Consider the following 24,010-nt stretch of genomic DNA (forward strand, 5'->3'; position numbering starts at 1 on the left):
TAGTCAGTTTCACTGCAACAGCACTGGATACCTCAGATCATTTTACGAACCTCAGCAAAAAGCTTTTGCACAGTGTCATCTGTCATTTGAATAGATTCAATTGGCTGTCAATGGTTAATCGTTCATCACTTAAAAAAAATTTTGCTTCGAAAATGACCCCAACAATATTGTTCCATGTATTTTACCGTTGTCGTGTGAAATCTGCTATTTTTATATCATTATCATCCATAATGTGTGAACGACCTTTAAACTTATAATAATTATTTATTTTTGAGCTGTTGGATATGATTTCACAAGGCAAAGTTAGTTTGACTTCAACAGAAATAAGCACTCTGTTAGTAAATCGCAATTTTATGTTTCAAACAGAGATGGTGATAGAGAGGCAAAAGTTATGTTAAAGGGTTAAAGGAAAACACCACACTTTTTCAATATTTTACTATGTTCTTACCTCAACTTAGATGAATGAATACATACCTATCTTTTTTCAATCCGTGCACTTTTAATCTTTGTACAGCGCTTTTTGAATGTGTTAGCATTTAGCCTAGCCCCATTCATTCCTATGGCTCCAAACAAAAGTTTTATTTTCTGCCACTATATTTACTTGTGTAAATACTTGGGAAAACATGGAACTGTTTGGTGGCTGATAAATTAATTCCTGTTTGGAGTCATAGGAATGAATGGGGCTAGGCTAAATGCTAACACATTCACGAGGCGCTGTACAAAGATTAAAAGTGCACGCATTGAAAAAAGATTAATAAGTCTAAGTTGAGGTAAGAACATAGTAAAATATTAAAAAACGGTGGTGTTTTCCACCTCGATTTGGTAAGACTCGATTTGGTATTTAAATGACTGTTTATAGTGTAAGCTAAATATATACATTTATATAATTTAAATTGTTTATCGATTTTATTTTTACGATTAGATATTTTTCAGCAGTACTAGTCAGCCAGCACCTTTATTAATTGAAAAACAATTTGTGAGAGTCAAAAAATATGAATGATCGAGTTGATCAAACAAAATACTTTCTAAGGCTAGTTAGTCTATTTACAGCAGCTGTCGACAGGAGGAAATAGCAGCGCTGTGTACGAGCAACCTACAGGTGACTAGCAGAGATGCTCACTAAGTGGAATAATGAATAGTATTAGGTGTCAATTAAATCAAGCCTTCCCCGAGGTGCAGGTGCTCGACAATATACTGACACATCTCAAGGAGCACAGGCCTCTTCACCCATGCATGCCAATGGGTGCATTTGCATATTAAAGAACCAAAATTATTTAACTGAAGCAAAAAAACCTGGGAAAAAGAAAAAAGGGCTTCTGGAAATGATCGAGGTTATTAAAACTGTTGACAGGGAAAGAAGGTAATTGGCAGAAAATGAGGGAAACGCTACTGTTACACAGTGTTGTGCGTGCATGTTTTCTCTCTGTGGTTATTTTTTTCAATCCGACTCTTCTTTTTAGCTGTTAGCATTGTGCACCGTCGCCCGGGTGTGTAACCTATTACGTTTAGATTGCTCCCTTGCAATTAGTGCCCTTTTTGTCCTCACTTCAATAACAGCGTGATTATGGAGACTTCAGGAGCATTCGCCGCCGCCGCCCCAGCTAACAGCTGTTGTCTCTGGAACTAACGACGGGAACGACAAAACATGTTTTCTTATGCCGTTTCACTTTCCTGTGTGCCTCTTGTAATTATTATACTCTTATTTTGTGTGATGATGGAGTCTTGTTTTAGTGGCTCTGTGATTAAGACATTCAGAAGATTTTCACTCAGCGTTCTGCTTTTGTGTGGCGCGTGTGTGCATAGCTTGTGACTCCAGTTTGTTTTTGTAAGGAGATGGAGGGAGATGGGAATTTTTTTTTGCAAGTCTATTGACTACAGCATCTCTGTGGTAGAGAACAAATCTAGTGCAAGGATTGCCTTGAGATGTGACATCATAAGGGGATGTTTTTCAGACAAAGCCAAGGAAAGTGGTTGGAAAAACTTGTTTTTCTGTTAAAACACACAAAACTCTAGGTATTCTCTTGACCTTGACTGCTTGACTACTTTTATTTTCTTTTCTCTCCTAACATTATTAGATTTGAGGGTGCTTAGAGGATTATTATGAACCTAACTGCTACATTTGCAGTGTGTGTGCCCTTTAACCTAGGTGGCTTCAAGTGGGACCATTATACCTTATTATTGGCGGGTGTGTGTTAAAAAGCAACATTGTCATTTTCAGATAATCATTGATTTGGTAATTTTTTGCTTCCACTGAGAAATGGCAAGTTTTTAGTCTAAGAGTTATGAATTGCAATAAGAGCATTCTTTAGTTTGTACACTTAAAAAGTACAATACTAGTAATTATACAATTAAAAATATACACATAATATAAAAAAAATGTGATATACTTACCTATATGATACAACACAATATATGTAACAATATTTATACAATGCAGGTGTGGATATTGTGATGGTGTGGGTGGATTGTGCACCTGTAGTGAGCAGAAAACAACAGAATAGATGAAGTCTAGCAGCAATAAATAAAGAATAAGTGTGTAATGAGTGAGAGAGCCAATGAATATGATAAATGCAATGTGTTACACAACAGGTGCACGTGGCCATGTGTCTATTGTAGCACTGAGGTCTGTTTTGGCAGTGCAATTCAATTGCACTCTAGGCCACTGCTTAGTGGAAAAAATTGCACTCTGGAGATTCTGGAGTACAATAGCGATGCTTTTTTGAGGATTATTGAGAGGAAGAGGCTTGATATACTACAGCTACAGTTCATTATAAATCAGTTTAGGGATGTAGTGGTTGGTGGACAATTGACAATGGACAGTGCAAGTACAATGGGGCAGTTCACTGAGGACAGCTGTAATGAAGTGTATCTGTGAAGTGTTTTAGGAGCGGGACAACTCGGACTGTTTCTTTCTGTCCCTCGCTCGCTTTCTCTCTCTCTCTCTTGTTTCTCAAGTCTAAGGATTGATTTGAGGAAGAGCCGTTTCCTGTGGTGGGGATTACAGTGGCGATGTGAGACCTGGGGGTGCTGGCAGATGTTCTGGCTGTCTGCCACAGGGCAAGACTCATCGGGATGGGGATGCAACCTCTCCACTCAACACAACTGCATTTTCAGGGGCATGACACAGCTAAAACAGCTCACACGTACACATACTTAGAGGTCATTAATGACGACTTTGAGTAGTTAAGTCCATTTAATGTAGTTTAGATTAAATGTTTTTAGGCAGTTACGTACAGTAGACTATAGATCTACAGTAGTACTGCTTTTGACAGAGTGTATGTTTGGGGTACTTGTGGGCTACGTGATGAAGTTTAATCATAATGAAATTAATTTGTGTGATGTGACATCAAGTCCTACAATCTTTCTTTCCCATTTTTGTCAAATAACCCCCTAATTTGTATGACCTAGTCAATTCCGGTGACTTAAATTCAGACATATTTTGTTGAATATGTCATTTCTTTACAGTAAAATAATTGTAAATGTTTGACATGGCTTTACTTAGTCAATATTAAAGGGACACTCCACTTTTTTTGAAAATATGCTCATTTCCAGCTCCCCTAGAGTTAAACATTTGATTTTTGCTGTTTTGGAATCCATTCAGCTGATCTCCGGGTCTGGCGGTGCCACTTTTGGCCTGGCTTGGCATAATCCATTGAATCTGATTGGACTATTGGCATCATGCTAAAAAATAACCAAAGAGTTTGGATATTTTTCCTGTTTAAAACTCAACTCTTCTGTAGTTACATCATGTACTAAGACTGACAGAAAATTAAAAGTTGCGATTTTCTAGGCAGGTATGGCTAGGAACTATACTCTCATTCTGGCGTAATAATCAAGGACTTTGCTGCTGTAACATGGCTGCAGGAGGCGCATTGATATTACGCAGTGCCTTAAAATAGGCTCCTTGATTACTTTTAATAACAGTTGACTATTTTCAGGCGCTGCGTAATATCATTGCTTTAAATAGGAAAAATATCAAAACTCTTTGGTTATTTTTTGCGTGATGCTAATGGTCTAATCAGATTCAATGAATTATGCTAAGCTATGCTAAAAATTGTACAGCCAGACCCGGAGATCAGCTGAATGGATTCCAAAACAACAAAAATCAAATGTTCAACTCTAGAGGAGCCGGAAAATGAGCAGATTTTCAAAAAAAAGTGTGTCCCTTTAAAGATATCAATGTTATATTTTCAAAGAAACAAAAAATCTGTTACTTCAGCTGGGTTTTCACAAGCAGGGTCACGTATGCACAGTTTAATATTGATTTAAATTTAAAATAGATACAAAGGTGAAACCCCTAAACTATTTTTGGCCCGTTTAAAGCCAACTTGTCAATATAACCTGTGCTAGTCTTTCCCTGTTGTGGTTTTTATTAAACATGTAACTTTGGCTCTGTGTTACAGCTGGCGATGAAACCATTTACACTCGACACGATCCCTGAATCTTAGCTGAGATTTATGAGTGCTGCTGTTCTTCCTTTTCATGTATTTAAGACCTTCTGTGTAATCTTGTCAGCTGATCTTTGCTCTAGGTGTCTTAATTGATTTGCCATTGTAAAGAAGTGCGAGATTTCTTTGGCAGCAAACCGAGCTGTCGAGGTTGGATTGTAGATGAGTGGTTAGATACACAGAGGCCAGGTGTAGGTTGTCCATTAGCGTGTCAAGAAGGCAATGGAGGGTGGTTATATCACTTCATAGGCCTGTTCCTACTGTGACTGCACTGGATTCAGTAAGTCACTTCTCTTTAAAGTTGGCCTTTATGACTGTAATACGAGTGTCAAAGTTTAGGAGGCTTGCAGGATGCTATTTTCCAGCCTGTGTTGTGACTGGAGAAACTAGTGTGGTGCCTTCTAATCCTGATGGTCTCTTGAGCATGTGGATGGGCTACTCTTATGAAACACCCGCACTGAGACACAAGTGTATCAGGAGCCGCAATGCTCTCTCTCCTTCTCTTTTTTTTTATCTTTTATTGTTCTTTCTTCGTTTTCAATACACTGCTGCTCATGGATTTGGTGCCCAAGAGGTTCTGGTCGAGTGGGGTGTCTTCCAAGTCCTCTCCCCTGTGCCCATGCCATGTCATATCAGCGGGACGGGCAAAGCTGCTCCAAGTCCAGTGTGGCTAAGCTGCCTGTAGAGATGGGAGACCTTGGGAAATGTAAATAGGACACAGATAAGGGCTATTGTTTTCATTCCAATCTCATCTGGGCTGAATTGGTTTTCCTCGAGCCACGCCACGCTTTATCTGGGAGGAGGAGAGAGGACACTTTGAGATTTTTGGAGCCCTCATGGGATAACAACAATAAGGCCAATGCTTGCTTTATCTTCTCAATTCTAAATCCTGACAGGCCTTTCTAGACAATCTTTTCCACGCTTCCTGCTTAGTTTTCAGAGTCTATAAATGTCAAACTGTCTCTGAACTCTGGGATAATTGTATTTTGCAAATGTGGGAAGGAAATTTACCCCGTTCAATGGGTCGCGCTGAATTTCTCTGCAAAGTAGCAGCAGTGCCGAGAGACGAATGGATGTGGCTGAAGGTTTGTTTGATTTTTCGAAAACGAATGGTCCACTTTTGTTTCTTTACATCGGTAATATGTTAGTATGACATTTAAGTATTATCCAGATGTTAAGCAGTGTTTCCATTGGCATTTATGCTCTCTCCAGAAAAGATGGAATGCAACTTGGGAAATTGTGCAAAAAATATCCCCATATTATTAATCTAAATTCCTTTCAAACGTTCCAGCTTTATAAGGGTACTTTGAAAATACCCAGACGCCCGTCTTGTTAACTGCTTGTTTTCTTAAAGTAGCCTTACATGAAATCGTTGAACAAACCGTGCAGCGGTTTTGGGCGACTCTCTACGGGTCGTTTCCCCACTTTGCCATTCACAAATGCCAGACATCCCTCACCTTTCTCAGGTAAAAATGTGTGGAGGACAGATCCAGTACATTCCAGCTGTAGCGTGTGCGTGTAGGAGTGAGGGAGCGGCCACTCTCAGGGGAGGTGGAGTGGAGCAGAATGGGAGCTGGCACCGCATTATCTCCAACAGTTGGTGCATTCCTTAATGATCAAGTGCTGGAGAAGCATCTGTGCGGAGCTGTGTGTGTTTGTGTGCGTATGTGTGAGAGAGACGAAATATGGGAAAAGTCTTCCCTAAAACCTTTTAACCCCCAGGACAGTTTCACCCTAGCCCTGTGCCATATAAGGAAGTTTCTCTCGTCCAACTCTTTTTCCAGCCTGAAGGAAAGAATGTACTGCTATTTGTTGTTTTTTATATATATTGTTATGTGTGTGGTGTTTGTGTATATATATATATATGTATGTGTGGTTATCTAAAGGGAGTGTGTTGAGAGAGGAAGCACTTCTATTCACGAGCGACAGCAGACACGAACATAGGATCTTTGCACAGCTTAAGGTCAAGGAAACAAACTGTGAGTTCTGTATTGAGAAAGTCAGTAAAGTAGAAATAATGTTCAAATGACCCAAATGGAGGCGTCCCATTGGCCCCACTGAAATAGAGAAAATGGAGAATGAAAGAAAATGTGACCTCCCCTTGATCAGACCTTGCCTTGTATCACAGCAGTGATCGTCACCGCAGACTTTCTCTGCAAGATGTCAAACATTTTCAAGCCCATAATCTCCGGCAAGCGTGTAGTGATGTTACTGTTTATCCTATGTATTTTTTCCTTTCATTTTATTGATATTTAAATATTGTGCCCGTCTTTGCCCGTGTTTGTGCCAAAGATAAAGCATTGATAATAGAGGCATAACTGCGACGTTAATTTACGGCATAAGATGAAGATCGCATCACACCACATTCATGAGTGCAATGATGTCACTCATCCGGAATGCTCTATGGCCTGGAGTACCTCAAGATATGACTACAATACGCACAGACACAAAGCACGCAAAACAGAATACCCGAAGTCATTCCCAGCACTTTTGTGCTCATGAATTGTACCCTTTTGTTTGCCAAAGCGTGTTCACAAATGACCCATTGTGCACACGAGTGGTTTAACTGCAGTTCACGGTGCCGCGGGGCTGCGACGTCCTGCAAGAATGTCTGCTTTAGCCCTGTACCCTTTAGCCTTTCACACAGGGTACAGACTCTTGCTGTTCATGATGTCATCGAAAGGCAACGTGAGATTCACAGTCTTTTTGTGCCACCAAAGAATTCCTTAAAGGAAAACGCCACCTTTTGTCAATATTTTACTATGTTCTTAGCTCAACTCAGATGAATAAATACATACTTATCTTTTTTCAATGAGTGCACTTAATCTTTGTACAGCGCCTCGTGAATGTGTTAGCATTTAGCCTAGCCCCATTCATTCCTTAGGATCCAAACAGGGATGAATTTAGAAGCCACCAAACACTTCCATGTTTTCACTGTTACATGAGTAGTTACACGAGTAAGTATGGTGGCACAAAATAAAACTTGTGTTTGGAGCCATAGGAATAAATGGGGCTAGGCTAAAGGCTAACACATTCACAAAGTGCTGTACAAAGATTAAAAGTGCACCCATTGAAAAAAGTTAGGTATGTATTCATCCATCTATGTTGAGGTAAGAACATAGTAAAATATAAAAAAAAGTTTTCCTTTAACCCAGATACATAATAATATTCATATATGGCCTAATATTTAAGCCTTTAATTTAATTTGTATCTGACGTTTTGGCCTAAACCAACCAGACTTTCGTTCCATCCGCGTGTTTGTATGATTGGATGTATCTCAGTGCCGTGTGTGTGTGTGTCTGTTTTTGAGTTCACTTGTGTGATGGGAACAGGCTGACCCAGGCTGCAAGTTTTAGGCTTTTACTGGTGAGCAGTGTGTTCTTTATCATCGACCCTGGGGCCGCAGCTCTGCGGATTCCAGCCATTCCTCCTCCTGATTCATTGTCTGCCAGACAAATGTTAATTGTTTTCATCATTGCCGGCTGTGCGGGGCCAGTCAAGCAGGCCCGTCTTCCCCTTTTATGTCTTTGTGCATCACCTCATTCTTATCACTCTTTCAGTCTCTCCGGTTGACCTTCAGAGGACCAGGGGCCCCATCTTACATTATCCACATAATATACATGTGCTTTGTTCTCCATGTGTACATTTACATTTGTGATTCAGAACGAACAACATACCTGTCCATATATATATATATATATATATATATATATATATATATATATATATATATATATATATAATGTTTAATTAATATCGGTATTAAACAATTAATGCCTTTCATAAAGCTCTTTTCACACTCTCAATTACTTTTTCGTCTTGACGTCGAAACAAATTCACCTTGACACTTTTACACAATGTAGTTTACCTAACATTGCATGCAAGCATTTTTTCAGTTATGGGCCCGGTGTTTTTCTTTTATAAATTAAAGCTATAAAAAACATGTCTGACCTCTTTGTGAACTGGTGCGACACTTTTCTACTTTAGTACACTTCAGCTGCTGATCCCTATACAATTTCTTGTTATTACCGCGGCCCATCCGTCAGAACACACATTTAACAATTATCACGCAGGCATCTTTTGAAAGCCAGGTGTAACATTCATTTTACACTAAGAAGAGTAAAAGGAATTCTTTTATTTTGCTGAACGCACATTTTTAAAGGAAAGCTTTTTTCCCCGTTTCCTTTCTTTCGTTTTTCTTGGTGTTTGATGATGCTTTTTTCCGCAAGGTTTAAGGGTCATAGTCGAAGCTATGTTGTATTTCAGTACAGACATGCTGTCTGAATGCTCCTTCATTATGAGCGTCTGCGTTTCAGTCAATCTGTGTTTGCACTTCAAGAGTATAAGCTGTGTTTTATTCATACCTTTTACACTTTTTTATATTGAATTGTTATTTTGTTGACAGTTTAATAAAATAAGTATTTTCCTTCATTTGAAATTGCATTCGGATTGATTCGAGATGTTCATGGTGTGTTTTCAGAATCCTCCTGCATGGAGAAACTCCTTTCTAAAGACTGGAAAGAGAAGATGGATCGACTTAACACGGGCGAACTGTTTGGAGAAATTAAAGGTAAGAATTTTAACTAGAATAGGGACCTACAAATGTGTCTACATTCATAGTCCCTTTCACACATACAGTCTTTACTGGTAATTTACTGGTAAATTGCAGTTAACATGTCATGTGTGAACAGAACCTTTCCGGTAAATCAGTGCTCCCAATTTACCAGTAAGACAGGTTGTAAGATTAACGGTAATTTGCCGGTAAGCGCTGTGTGTGAACGAAAAATATAGCATTACCGGCATTTAGATGACGTCAGACCGCGCTGACAGATCGGGCGGGCCAATCAGAAAGTTTTTTATACAGGTGACGCGGTTTCCCCCAGACTGTTTACAGACGTTTCCACACACATGTTGCTTAAAAGTCGAGCACACCTGAAGTTAACATCCACATTTCTTCACCAAAGTTGTTTAAAACAGCTTACCATCTAATTGCCAAATTCCCGACGTCCTTAGCACACCATCTGTGAAGCCTAATGTGCAAACGCGCAGGTTCCGTTTGACGCCGCCTAACGCAATGTTGTTTGGTCACGAGCAACTTCGCCACCGTTTGCCACAGATGTGAAAACAACAAAATACGGACCGTGGATATTAAGTCATAACCCGCCGTTTACAAATACGACACGGACGGAGCTCGCCGGCCGCGCGCCACAGGTAACTTCCGCTTTCTCTCCGAGTTTACCGGTATTTTGATACTGATGTGTGAATGATGTCTTACTGGTAAAAAGACGGAACGTCACTGCATGTGTGAACAGCACATTTTTGTATTTACTGGTAAATTCATTCTGGTAAATTCATGGTAATTTACCAGAATTACTGTGTGAAAGAGGCTCATATCAAAGATGATTATAAATGTTATCTCCAGAAAAGTATCACATCACAATCCTTTTTACTCTTATCTTTCCTGTCCAAATTCCTCTCTCGAGTGTCGTAACTCTAACCTCTTTTTTCTCAGCACGACTGTTATGTGGGTTTGAAATGCATTATGGGGGCTATAGTTTGCAGAATAGAAATTAGACAGGATATGCTGATTTATTCCGGCAGGTGAGATACATTTAGGGTTCGAGACATTTTGAAGGGAAATGAGGCTTATATAACCACATGAAAGATAAGTGATAGGCGTGCGTTACAGGTTCTGTTTTTTACCGACGTACTTTCTCGTTGTTTTGCACGAGCAGGTCTTAGCACAGGCTGTTACAGAGAAGTGTTTATGTAGCAGGAGACGGTACTGCAGCAGACCTCTGATAACACACCATTGCTGCCTGGCTCCATTCTTTCCTCCCTCTCTATGTATCTTTTTTATTTTTCTGGTGCACCCATTCTTCTGGATTATCACACAAACTTTATGCGAGCTCTGCCCGCTTGTCACCCGCGTGCACCTTAGGCGCCGAACAGCCACGTGTCTTTTCTGTTGGAGAGGTACAGGTGTCATAACACTCAGAATATCAAATGTTATAGCATCAGCGTGTCACGACAGTTTTAAGAGAGAGAAGACATTACGGAGGCAGTTAATAGTGGGATTTAGATTGCGAGGGTAATAACATTGGAGAGCGTTATTGTGTTATTGTTTTTTGTTCCTTTGCTTAATGGCTCCCCTTTCCATTCCCATGCTATTTAGAATTATGAATAACATTTGTCCTTGGTTTTAATTATTAGATTACTCTCTTACTCTCTCTCTCTCTCTCTCTGTGTGTGTGCTGAAAGAGGAGGGGTTGAGGGTGAGGAAGGCAGAACAGAAAAAAACAGTCATACATTCTAATAAGTGCATTCATCGGCAATAACCTTAATGAACCCCCAAATGTAAATCACATCTTGGTAAACCAGATTCATTGTACCTGCTTCCGTTATGTGCCACCGTAGATCAAAGTGCAGTTGAGAAAATGGCGAGGAACGATTTAACCTTTTGAAAAGAGATCTTTTTAAATTACATGGTATTTTCCTGTTGAATAAATGGCGTTTGGTGAGGTCACGTTTAAATGGTTTAAACAGGTAGAAGGCGTTGATAATACCCCACCGGTGGCCTCCGTCGAGATTTCCAGCGAGGCTGCGGGCGGCTGTAGAGAAACAGACAGAATTACTTTTCATATCATACCGGCAGCCTAAGGTTTCTAATTAGCCTGCCATTTCATATGACTGTAGACATTTCAAAGGCCTCCTTTGTGCTCCCCCTTACAAAATGTCTCTCTCGGCGTTTGAAGTCGGCCCGATGTAAATACGGGCAATTAAAAAGGAAGCTCAGGGTTGGAGACACACAAGGTCTGCTTAATTAATACACAAACAAAGGCACCAAGCTGAAAAAGAGAAAACACGCGCAACTTATGATTAAGATCTAAAGTGTTACGATAAATCGGAGGGCGCGTTAATAGTCGGGTTAAAAAAAATCAATACAAAGGCCACGCGTGTCGCTAGGTTGAAATTAATGGAGGAGAGCGCAAGATAAAAGATGGCATGAGGATGAAAAGGAAGCCATTGCCTGTTTGGCCTTGCTGTTTCTGCTCTCGTGTGGAAAAACTATGGCATTGTGCATTCTAGCCACAATCCTTCCATAGTGCCATTGTTCCCATACTGTAAAAACACGCCTTTGATCTTTGTACGATAAATAAATTGGGTAGGAATCAGCCAAACTGCACGCTGGAATAAAGTAACGTTTTTTCTTACTTCTATATACGCCGACTCCGCTTTGAGTTCGTGACATACAGATGCTTAAAATATCGGCAGCTGCTCTTTAAAACCTTTACATATTTTTCACCTCGTGAACCTGTTAAAACACCGTACCGTGGTACGAACAAAACGTTTAGTAGCTGAAGAAAGTGACTGAACGCTTTAGGGCACAAAGAACAATATTGCAGAGCAGAAACTTGAAGAACACTAAGACTTGCTTAAGCACGTTAAGACCTGCCTGCCACAACGTTATCTGCTTTTGCACAAAACAGGTAAACAAAATCATCACACCGGCTCAAAGAGTTGTCCAAGGTGTAACAATTTCAGTTAGTCCCCCATAATTCCCTACTTGTGTTTCTCATGTTTCATGTTTGAAAGAAACTGTACAGTATAAACTGTTTTCAGAAATGTGCTGAACTGGTGGAGAATCCTTAAATGTTTTCTTTAAATCTATGAAAGTGTACGGAGGCTGAGCAAGGGGCAGCAGTAGCGGGTACACGGGGTAAAGGGGATTTAGCTGTGGATCGCTTTCCACCCGTCGCCGCCAGAACGCTGTGTTTGTTTTCATACCTGAGCACAGCTGTCAATCAGGAAAAACAGCGAAGAGAGAGATGAAATCTGCAAAACAAAACCACAAAGCAGGAGAAGCCGGATGTCTGGAGAAGGTCCAAGCCACAGCAGTGCCTGCTCAATTGAGAGAGAGAGAAATATGAACCAATACAGAGTAACACATCAGATATATGCCAGAGAGATTTCATTTCCAAATTTAGCCCAAAGAAGTGCTGCTGGTGCAATTAAGGCGTTTGACGTCAGTCAGTTTTTTGGTGTACGAGCAGCTTTGACTCGTTTTAGCTACGTTTCATTTTGCATACAATTAAAACGCTGCCACCCTGCTCATTCATAATTTGATGTGTGCTGTTGGAAACTATTGAAAAAAATTATTTTATCAATATATGGTGAATCTAGCACTTAACTCGTGCAGACAGAATATTAAAAAGATAAAGAAATCTCAGCATTGTACAACCGCATGAAATCGGTGACTCGCGCTGTTGTATGGAGAAAGACGGCTCTTACTCTTTTCCTAATCGATTTCTGAATACCGTCAACATGGTTGTGGAGAGAAAGTCCTGTGGCCTATAGATAAGTAGAAGCTGTTTAATAGAGCAGGATGATTTTGATGTGACGCGTACCTGGTTGAGACCCTTGTGGAGGCTGAGAGGGTACAGAACGCCGATTGTTCCAGCAGCTGGATTTACTTGAAAACATGATTATTCAATTTAACTCCAGATTTACTCTTAATGGCTTCAATAAAAGCTGAGAGCACATACTATAGTATAGATATATGATGTGACACTGCAATAAACATGAACATTTGTTACATTTTATTATTCCTCAATTGCTTTTTTATCTGTTGCATTTCATCTAAAATATATGGTACTGTAGAAATACATATTTTTACATTTCTATTAATATAAAGTTGCAATAAAATATATGCTTAAATATGCATTTTGACACTAACAGTAATGCATGCACATTTTGTTAATTTAGCAGATGCTTTTTTTTAAAACGACTTAGAAATTAGAGAGCATTTAAAGGGATAGTTCACTTTAAAATCATTTACTCATACTCATGTTGTTCTAAATCTGTATGAATTTATTTTTTCTGATGAACACAAAAGAAGATATTTTGAGAAATGATGGTAAACACACAGCGGATAGTGACCATTGATTTCAATAGTAGGAATAAAAAATATGATTTATTTTTAATGGGTACCGTCAACTGTGTGCTTACCATCATTTATCAAAATATTTTCTTCTTCATTTATCACAATACTTCCAAAATATTTTTTTCCTACTATGGAAGTAAATAGTCACAATCTACTGTGTGTTTACCATCATTTCTCAAAATAGCTTTTTTGTGTTCATCAGAAAAAGAAATTCATACAGGTTTAGAACAACATGAGGATGAGTAAATGATGACAGAATTTTCATTTTAAAGAGAACTATCCCTTTAATGCTTTGAATGGATAAAATTAAATATCTGAATTTATTTAAATTACATAAAATCAAATTCTATGAATAATCAAAATGAGGCAAAACATTACATATTTCTGTCAGCTTATTGATCTAGCCCACTTTTAGCCATGCATACTGTAAGCAAACTCCTCTAAGTCATTGTTCATGAGTGAGAGAGGAATCTTTCTTTACCCATCACAGCGTCTGAAATATTCTTCCACCCCCCCCATCCTCCGATGGCACGCTCTGCATTTTTCTCTCTCTAACGCCTCAATAGTCAAACTGTTTGCCCTTATGTACCCAAGTGAAATATGAGCCACTGTAAATTATTATTCTTTGGGCCACATTTGCAAGATGAATGCACGGAGAGCTGTGCTCCGTTTCTCTCCTAATGAATTGAGGAATTTAGCTCGTGGCGTTTGGCTGTAGAAAGGCACACCTTGTTTGCTGCCTCTCCTCCTCGCATGGTGTTATTGAAAGTGCTTGTGAACAGGAGTGTGTTAAGGGGAAGACAGCCGCTGAGACCCAGCAAACACACGCATACACAGACTGTTCAGACCAGAGGAAAATCACTTCTCAAACCACAGGGCATGCGTTCTTGCAAGGCAAATATTTTCAGTTATTAAGAATGTCCTACACTGTTACACGCTGTAGTCCAGGCCGACGGTGTCTCTGGTAAGGTGGTGAAAATCCAAAAACACAATTATTCACAAATTAGAAACATCTTTGCGTGATGCATGCCAATGGCAAACATGCGGTGCGCTGCGGCGTCTGGAGAGCTGATGTTTATCAAAGGGTGGGTTACAAAGCCAATGTTCTGCTCACGGCCGTGTAATGCCGTTTAAGATCCGGGAGGACCAGTTGTGCCCGGAGCGCTTTTGGTGAGTGTGTGAGTGGGGTCTCCATAGTGTCCTCTCCAACCCTGGGCTTCTGGGGGGGGGGACACTGTACAATGCTACTAATGACATTTTTTTACACAGATTTAGGTGAATACACAAGTGCAAGTATTTATCCAGAGTTTCAAAAACAAGTTAGGCCTTGAATGGTTGCCAGGTATAGTTGTTGACTCCAATCAGGGCTTTTTGTTCTCTCTAATGATAATAGTAATAATAAAAATAAAACAGGGAGAGGTCAAGGTATCTAAGTGAGGGATGAATGAGACATTTTAAAAGTGTGCATTCAAGGACGACTACATTCACAGCAGTGACCTTGGCGCAGATAAAATTTGATAGGAGAAACACTGAAATGTACACCAGCAGCTCCACACCAGTCTGTTTGTGTGTGTGTTATATGGTCAGGTTGAACTGTTATCTCAGTAGGACTCTGTAATGAAGAGGTTTGTGCGATGTTGAGGATGCTGGGAGAAGAGCGGGGCTCTTGCATTATCTTAATTATACTCGTGAGCATCGCTGCTGTCGTCATTAGATTATTAGTCGACATTAAAGTGCCCCATGAACGTCAAGATCATGAAGTGTGTCTCTGTTTAAGAGCCACTCTGTTGACTTTTGGTGTCAATCAAGTGTTTTCAAGATTCGAGGAGAAAAATCCTTATTGATAGTGTGTAGTAAGATTTAGTACTGTGTGTGTGTGTTAATAGATATCTACTTGCAGACTTTGTATGCTGTTTTCACACACACATATGCATAGACACACAGTATAGCCATACATAGGCCAACATGGATTTTTTTTATACTAAATTTGCTGAAAAACTGCAGGAATTTAAATAAAATAATAGCATAAAATACTAGAGTGAAGTTTTATTAGTGGATTATTGGTTGCATTATCAACCAATTAAAGAAATATGTATTTTTTGCAGTTTATTGAAGCGTTTACAGTAAAATATATGCTGGGGATTCTAATACTGCGGTACTCGTATACATGCTAGCATGCACAGTTAATCACATTTAAATGCTCACACTACTGTATCTGGTTTGGCACCCGTGCAAATTGAGGACAAGACGTTCTGCCTTTTTATAGCCCGAATAAGAGCTGTAAATTTGCATTATGTTAAATTTTAATGCAGCATTGAAAGGTTTTTTAAGATGATGATTTGAGCCGCCATATGCTTACATGTGCTAGCAGGTCCTAGTGCATGCTAGTTAATGAAGTTTTATTGGCAGGATCGGCAAGGTTTCGATCATTGCATGGGGCAGCAGGCCAGGTAAAACAGCTGTTGGTCATACCGTCTCAATTTAGGAGCAAGGGAATCTATTTTATTAATGCCTTATCACTCGAAATGTTGCTTGGCATTAAACAAAAATTATCTGAGTTTTAATATACACGTTTATATATATATATATATATAATCAAATTTACCAGAAATTATGTGCGATTTAAAAAAATTTTTTTATGATTTTATTTTTACCTTTGGGTTTTTAGTTTTTACCTTTGGGACTTGTCCTTAGGTGCAATAATGTTCTGTAGGATTTAGAAATGTTACCCTTGAGGTCGATGACAAAATACAATCAATTGCCTTTATAAATGTAAACTTTTTTTATTTGGTGTTGACATTGACAACATCACCAAATCAGACTTTATACATTACGCTAAAACCCCCTCGGAGTCCATATGGACCCTATAAATCCTTACGTGTGTATGGCTGGTCTGAAAATCATTAGTGGCTCTTATGGTGTGGATGTGGGAATATACCTTTCCACAGCCCCCGAGCTGCCAGCCATGTCAAGCACGCCAGATATGTGTAGCCTGTATCCGGACACAGCTTGGGCACAATAGCTGCTTTTAAAGCCATCTTAATTTACTTAGGATGGGTTCGCAGCATATGGGAGCATCTACAAAAGGCGACTGATGCTGAGACAAAGAAATTCCAGTATTCGGACATTAGGGGGGAAAAGTCATTCAAATTTAATCATAATGGTTCAGCTGTCCTAAGGAACCAAAGGAAGAGAATAGAGAGTTTTTCCCTTTTTCGCCCCCTTTTCTTTTTTCTCCTCTTTCTTCCTAGTGTGTGTCGGTCTAGTTTTTTTTCTCTCTTTTATTCACTTGGGACTCTTCAAAGTAACAAGCTGCCCTCTCTTCCCTTGGTGCTGGACTTGGAACTCAAATTAGGGACCGCTTGATTAGAGGGGAAGGGGGGGTTGGCATGGGGTGGCAGAATAGCTGTTGGACAGAACAAATCGCACCCTTACAAAGTGTCTTTTATCTGCTGGCCCCTCTTTTTGACAGCTCCCTCTCTCGCTCATTCACTGCAGTCACAGTTGTTTTTCTCCGGTATTCTAGTTTGGCATTGTGGGAAATGTCATCCAATCTGTTTTGTGACACTGATAGAAGGGGACGGTAAATGTTATAACTGTGTCAGTCATACGTCCTGTCTCAGTCGAGTACAGATGCCGTCATTGTAATTGTTAATAAATATCTAAATTTTTTATAATTTAAATTAAATAAAAATACAAATGTTACAAAAAAAGCTAAAATACATTTAGATGGCCATATATATATATATATATATATATATATATATATATATATATATATATATATATATATATATATATTTATTTATTTATTTATTTATTTATTTATTTATTTATTTATTTATTTATTTATTTATTTATTTATTTATTTATTTATTTATTTATTTATTTATTTCAATTAAAATATAAAAATGTCACAGTGCTGCGTGCAAGTTTAATCTAATGCAAGCCGATTGAACCTATTATTTGAAATATAGTTGACATAAACCTATATATAAGTTGAAATTATTTAATTATTTAACTTAGTTTGTAAAACTTACAGTGTTTATTAGTGTATATATTAAAAAACACTAAATTTTAAAAATGCATTTAAAATGTATCAGTACCCATACACTTTAAACTTTTGGAGTTCTGAAATATTAAACCTGAATATTGAAAACACTTAAACTAAACTAAAACTAGAAACCGCTAAACCAAAACTAAGATAGTAATAGAGCAAAAAAGAGTAAAAAACTAACACAAAATTTAAGCAAATTAAAAATAATGGACATTAAATGTGAAGTTCAAAACTATAACAATTCTCATATTTCTTGTCTCTTATTTCTCACATACATATTCTCGCTCAGTTTTTCGTTTATCCCTCAGCCAGAGGTCCTGCAATTTTGATGTCCTCAGTCTTGATGAATTAGACAAACCTAACCTACAATCATTATTTAGCTAAAGAGGAGGAATCTCCTGGCCAGACCGTATCCTGGAGGAATGACAATGCAATGAGACACCTTAGCCAGACTCGCTGCTGTTAAGAGCAATGCAGTACTTTCTTTGTCAGCTTTCTGCAGACACATTGAACTAAGCCTGCCCCTATACGCTCCCCTGCTAATAAATTTTTTTTTTCTGCTTTTAAAACTGATCTATAATTCAACACAAGAAGAACAGGATTCTCTAAACATGTCTACCAAAATCTACACAGAGTGTAACAGAATGAACTAAGCACCATTCAACAGGATTAGCAATATTGCAGTGATTTAATCTATTCTAGTGTACAGATACAGACAATAAAACAATAAGAAAGGCCCAGAACAGAGCACAAATGTAAGGAGGGGAAACAGAAGTGAGAGAAAAGAGGGAAGACATTTTTGAAGCGGGGTGGAGTGGGGGGTAGGGGTGAGTTCTGGACAATCGAGCCGGAGTCGAAACAATGGAGCCTCTGTTAGTATGCTGTTGGTGTTTGTGGAGACCAGCACTCCCCACACACAGACCCTGTGCTGGGCCCTTCAGAGCCTGTGGCCCCTTAACTAAAACATGGCTACTGTAATACACTCTGTTAGCAACCACTGGGCACATTTTAACACAGATATATACACACACATTATGGTTTGTAACATGATAGGTGGTTTCTAATGGGTATAAGAAGGACATTAGATGGTTATGCACATAGAAATTATAATTATAATATAGATCCCCCTAAAATTCTTACTGTTAGAGTGAATGTATAGCAGAATAAAGTGTAGTGAATTGTGTGATTGAAATGTGTGGTTGAGGGTTGTCAGGAGGATTCTTGAGTGGGCAGAATTGAATCCAGATGTTTGCCCCTCAGTATGATACGCGTCCAACCCCAAGATTCACTTAGGGGGAACGTTGGAGGATGGAAGAATATAGTAGGAGTGGATGGGTGAGGGGAAGTTATGGGATTTGACATCCAGCAGTCCTTATGAGTTTGTGGAGTGGCTCTTCCTCCATCCATTGAGAGATGCTCTGCCCCCCAACTCTTTCTATATATCTCTCCCTCACCTCTCTCTCTCTCTCTCTCTTAGCTTGTAGAGGGCAGATGTCATTCCCAACATCAGCCACCGCTTAATGCGTCCCTTCAGGGCTCGAGCCAAAGGTTAATAAAATCGGTAGCAAATGTATAAATTTTACAGATAAACCATTCACAACAAGTGAATAAAAAGTCAATTCAGGGGCAGGGAAACCACATGCGCTAGCAGTGAATGGTGCTTTTTAGGTGCCTTTTTTGTAAGGGGATAAATTGAGAATTGCAGCCTCTTTCCTTCACTGCAGCCGCACAGGCCCGACTAGTAAATTGCTTTGAATGGGGGCTGGAGGTTGACAGGCCCTATTAAGACAAACGGCTTTCCTCATCGGAGAGATAAAATAAATCAGGTGTTTAGTCAAATTAAAATAGTTGAACTAGAGCGGGCCCCAGGGAGCCCCTCGCAGAAACTCAAGACAGATGTGGCCAGAGGTACACAGGAAGACACCCAGGAAAGAATTTAACACTGAGCTGGCCTCGGGCCAGCTGAAGCATACAGTTGGGCTCTCTAAGTCTTTTAACAAAGCAGCGGGTTACTCGCGAAAAGAAACCAGAGGAAAAGAGAGCGAGATAGCTTCTCGGGAACAATTACGGCTACCGCGAAAAACAGAGAAAGGATCACTTAGCATTGATTAGCTAAAGGTACAGTTTAGTCTCATGGGAGGTCACACACATATGAACACCTTTTAAGAGCGTTTATGAGCTCAGCAGCAATTTCGTTTTTTAATGTACGTAGGTTGAACTTTCATAGCTCAGAATACTTAAGGAAATAAAGAAAATCCTAAGAAAATCTCAGCTCATTTGTTCTTGGAAGATTTGATGAAAAATGTCAGTAGTGTAATATTTTGCTCAGAGAGTTTGTTATTTGAGCACAACATGACTTGTAAAGCTAGAGGAGACCATCTATGTGGGCTTTCTCATTGCAGTCTAAAGCTCGGAGAATATTCTGTTTTATACGTGTATGTACCGTATTTTCCGGAGTATAAGTCGTATAAGTCGCATCAGTCAAAAATGCGTTTTGAAGAGGAAAAAACATATATATAAGTTGCACTGGACTATAAGTCGCGTTTTTTTAGAAAATTATTTCACAAAATCAAACCAAAAAACAGACATTTAATATGGAAAGGCAAGTTATTCAACTAAACAATAGCACAGAACAGCAGGCTGAATAGGTGTCCGTACATGTTAAAGTAACATAAACAGTTATTAACACAATACACAATAGCATACAGAACATACCTGCGAGGCTGAATAGGCTAAATTAACACGACAAGCCAAATCAAGTTCAAAAAGGTCCCGAAGTCATTCCACATCACTGAATCCATTGAATTACATAAATACAAGAGCAGCATAGAGCAGACTCTCGCGGCTATAGACGGTAATGATTTCTCTTGGTTCATATGAAATAATTTTGACGTATAAGTCGCACCTGACTGTATGTTCCAGGATCCGCCAAACTAAGAAAAAAGTGCGACTTATAGATGGTTTCAGCATTAACAACATAAACAAGCGGCTGCCGTGGTCTGCACGTAACTTATGGTAAACTCTGCTACAATAAATAACAGCAAAGTTCTGTAAACGTAGTTTATTTATATTACAAGCTAAAAAACAACACATAGATTATCTAGGAAACCAAAACATGTGTTATTTGTTCAAGAGATCAGTTTAGCAACTAGTAAGACCATTAAAAAGCGAAACTGGAAGTAAAGTTCGGATCCAGACATGTTTTGCGTCAACGCATGTGTGTTTGATGAAACCGTCTATAGTCCGGAAAATACGGTAAACCTATGCGTACTGTCAAATGGAAAGCCTTGCAAAGTATAGTTGATTTGACTCATACATATACACAGACGTTGGACATAGGCGCATTGCGACAAAATACAATGCATCTCCTGGGCTATATGCTACATTCTCCTGTAGGTGCATGCACGACCTACGCACACAATGGACATGGGGTTTCAAAAATCAGGTGATGCGCGCACTCTTCTGATGACGACAATTGCATCACACGCACATAAAAAATTGACCATATTTGGCCTTAACTATTGGGATGTTGTATTGAGATCTCATTTGTGAATTGTCCTATGGGAGGCGTCTTCATTGTCTCTTGTGATCCTGTGTTCAGTGGCGATGCCGTGTTTGATGTGCCCGTGTGTGTGAGGGAGATAATGAAAGGATGCAGAGGTGACATCGACCCTGTTTGCGAGAGGCACGTCAACTCCGAGGTGTTTGTGTTGGCTCCTCCCTTAATGAGAATTGAGAGCAGTCATTACAAGGCAGCGCCTCCAGTCACAGAGAACATACAAGTGCCACACACACACACACACACACTTACACTGTATTGTCTGTCACTAATCTGCCACCTCCACTCATCTTGTGACAGCTCCTCTTATTTAATGGGAACAATTCCATTCCTCGCCATCTTCTCCCAGAAGCTGTGATCACTAGAAGTGGAGTGAGAGAGAGAGAGCGAGGCTCGCGACCTTCGCACTTTTAATGAAGCCTTTCCGTTGCCAGACCGAGGCTGTTTGGATGATACCATTCTCAGCTTTGAAGCAGCTAGAGTTTCCCCTCTTAAGGAATTCTCTTGACTAAGACTGGAGTACTGGAGCAGTTCGGATGCTCAGCATTTGTCTTGCTGATCCCAGTAGCGTCTTTAGGGAGCAATTGTGAGGGCTTTTTATATCGTCTGATGCACAGATCAATTAACAAGGGTCCACTTGCTTTGTTTGCTGTTCTGTCTCTAGGAAAACTGACCTTTGATATAGAGACTATTTTTAAAAGAGGTGAGGGACATCTGGCCGATGTAACATTAGATGTAAACCTTATTCTTCTCACTGCTGTGAGTGTGTTCAGGGTCAGAGACTCTCTCTTCTGAGAGCAGACCTCGATCTGCCGGCTCCTTACGTACGAGTTTGGGAATGTTTGACATGCATACATTTACAACCGGTCGTTGTTGTCTGGTTGTCACAGGTACACCCGAAAGTCTCGCAGAGAAGGAACGACAACTCTCCACCATGATCACGCAGCTCATCAGCCTCAGAGAGCAGCTCCTGGCTGCCCACGATGAGCAGAAGAAACTGGCCGCCTCACAGATGGAGAAACAGCGTCAGCAAATGGAGCTGGCGCGCCAACAGCAAGAGCAGGTGAGAATGTGCATCCACCCCAAACCAACTCATAGGGGCTGTTTAGACTTGGGATTAAGATGTGTTTTCATCGATCGGATCACAAGTGGACGAGAGGGACACATTACTGGTATTTAAATCTGTCTCTTTTGTCCACTTTCGACCGCTTCTGTCCTGAATACTGTGAGGGGGTGGTCTGTGAGATGGTGGGCGAGTCTCTCTGCTGTCATTCAAACGCGAGCGGGAGTAATGATGAGTTTATATGGACGCAAACCACTGCTTGTTTAGCAAGTTAACATGTTGCACAGAGTTTTGTATGTGTATATGTTAGAGCTTTCTTTGAATTTTCAGCAGAATTGATGAAATAAGATCGCGCAACTTTCACATGCTTTCAAAACGAAACTAGGGAGATCAGCCTCTTTAGTTTTATCAATGAAAGGGTAAAAATAGCACTGTTTACCGTCTGTTCACGCCAGAAGTCAAAAAAGATGTAAAACTTGTGTTTAGTACCTCAGATTAGAAAAATGGGCGGAGAGAAGGCGGTCGCGTGTGGCTGTTCGAACACATTCAACCACATGTGCGTTTAACACTACAAAAGCGATCCGATCGAAAGTGGTTTCGACTACCTCTGAATGTGGTTGAAAGTGGATGAGCTCAAAACTTTTTGAATACCGTTTACATCTGGAATTAACGTCGTCCACTTGTGATCTGATCGATGAAAACGCATGTTAATGCCAGCCTCATAATGTGTGTGTTGTTTTTTTTCAAAGTCTGCTGAAGAGTTTATTAGCTCCGCATCACCTGTTCTAGCTTCACTGTCTCATTCATCAGACGAAACACTTAAAAACAAAATTTGCTTTTAAATAGTCAATGAGTCCTGCTATTAAGCGATTTAATATTTTAATTTAGTTTACGACTTGATATTTCAAATCTATGTGATAAATGTTGTAAAGATAAACGCACAGAGTAACGGTTATTGTATATAATTGATGAAATATGGAAGCGCGTGGAAATTGGATCAAACTTTGCATGAAAAGCATGTGTAGATCAAGGAAATGAGGCGTACTGAACACATCAGCAGATAAGCACAGCTCATAAGCTCCGGTAATTTCGCAAAACATTCATCTACATCTTCGCCGTTTTTATGGCGAAAGCATGTAATTGCTGTCAGTTTAATATGCAGACGAATAGGTGCATATTAATGCTGTCTACGTTTACCTGAAACGGATGCACATGTTTCTAAATTTGCCCTATTAGCCCGGACGATCCTCCGGATTAGTGTCCAACTTTATGAGGAACGTAACTTCATTGTATGCTTAGTTGATTTTAATAAACGCTTATCGCAGGAATTTGCTAATGTTCAAGAATGCATCCAGTTCGGTTAATGACAAACAAAATGTAGGGCGACGATGGGAGAAAAAGGGAGGGAGGTGGCGCGTGCGGGGTGGGGGGTTGAAGTTAGGATGTCATTTAGCCATCCAGACACGACACAGTAATTAACTGTTGACACTAGTGAAGAAGCCAGCACAAATTAATCCTGACACATTTGCAGACGGGTGATATCTTACAGTGAACACTTTGTAATTATATTTGAAAATGAAAATTAAATGACACTTAAACCTAGACTGTCAGGCACACCGAGGAGGAGGAACGGGGGAGTTTGAAGGAGCTGGAAGAGAGAGACGGAGGGTGGGAGGGAGGGACATATTGAACGATGAGAGCCTACCCTTGGGCAGACCCAACCACTCCTAGGTTGCATAAACATGCCAGTCTTTCACCTTTCTGCCGATTACCCAGCCAGGCCTGAAGCTGTGCGTAATACACTCGCTCTGACATTAGCCGTTCACTGATTACAGTCATTAGGGTCAATTGGTGGACGAGAGATCTTACCCACGAGCTCTGATTGCATATATTATCTGCCTGTATAAATGCACATTATAATAAATCCAGTCGTGGCTCT

The 24,010-nt window shown here is 39.8% G+C and overlaps 1 protein-coding gene across 13 annotated transcripts in view; it reads left to right on the forward strand.

Annotated features, from left to right (window-relative positions):
• The window catches only part of sox6 (SRY-box transcription factor 6), a 179,372-nt gene that overhangs the window by 78,343 nt on the left and 77,019 nt on the right, over positions 1 to 24,010 (forward strand). For all 13 annotated transcript variants that reach the window (XM_073858798.1, XM_073858797.1, XM_073858800.1 and 10 more), the window contains 2 exons: positions 8,929 to 9,018; positions 21,899 to 22,071. In XM_073858798.1, the coding sequence (XP_073714899.1) occupies positions 8,929 to 9,018; positions 21,899 to 22,071 (263 nt within the window). The remainder of the gene's footprint in view (positions 1 to 8,928; positions 9,019 to 21,898; positions 22,072 to 24,010) is intronic.

This window comes from Misgurnus anguillicaudatus, chromosome 21 (assembly GCF_027580225.2).
Source record: "Misgurnus anguillicaudatus chromosome 21, ASM2758022v2, whole genome shotgun sequence".
Classification (NCBI taxonomy): Eukaryota; Metazoa; Chordata; class Actinopteri; order Cypriniformes; family Cobitidae; genus Misgurnus; species Misgurnus anguillicaudatus.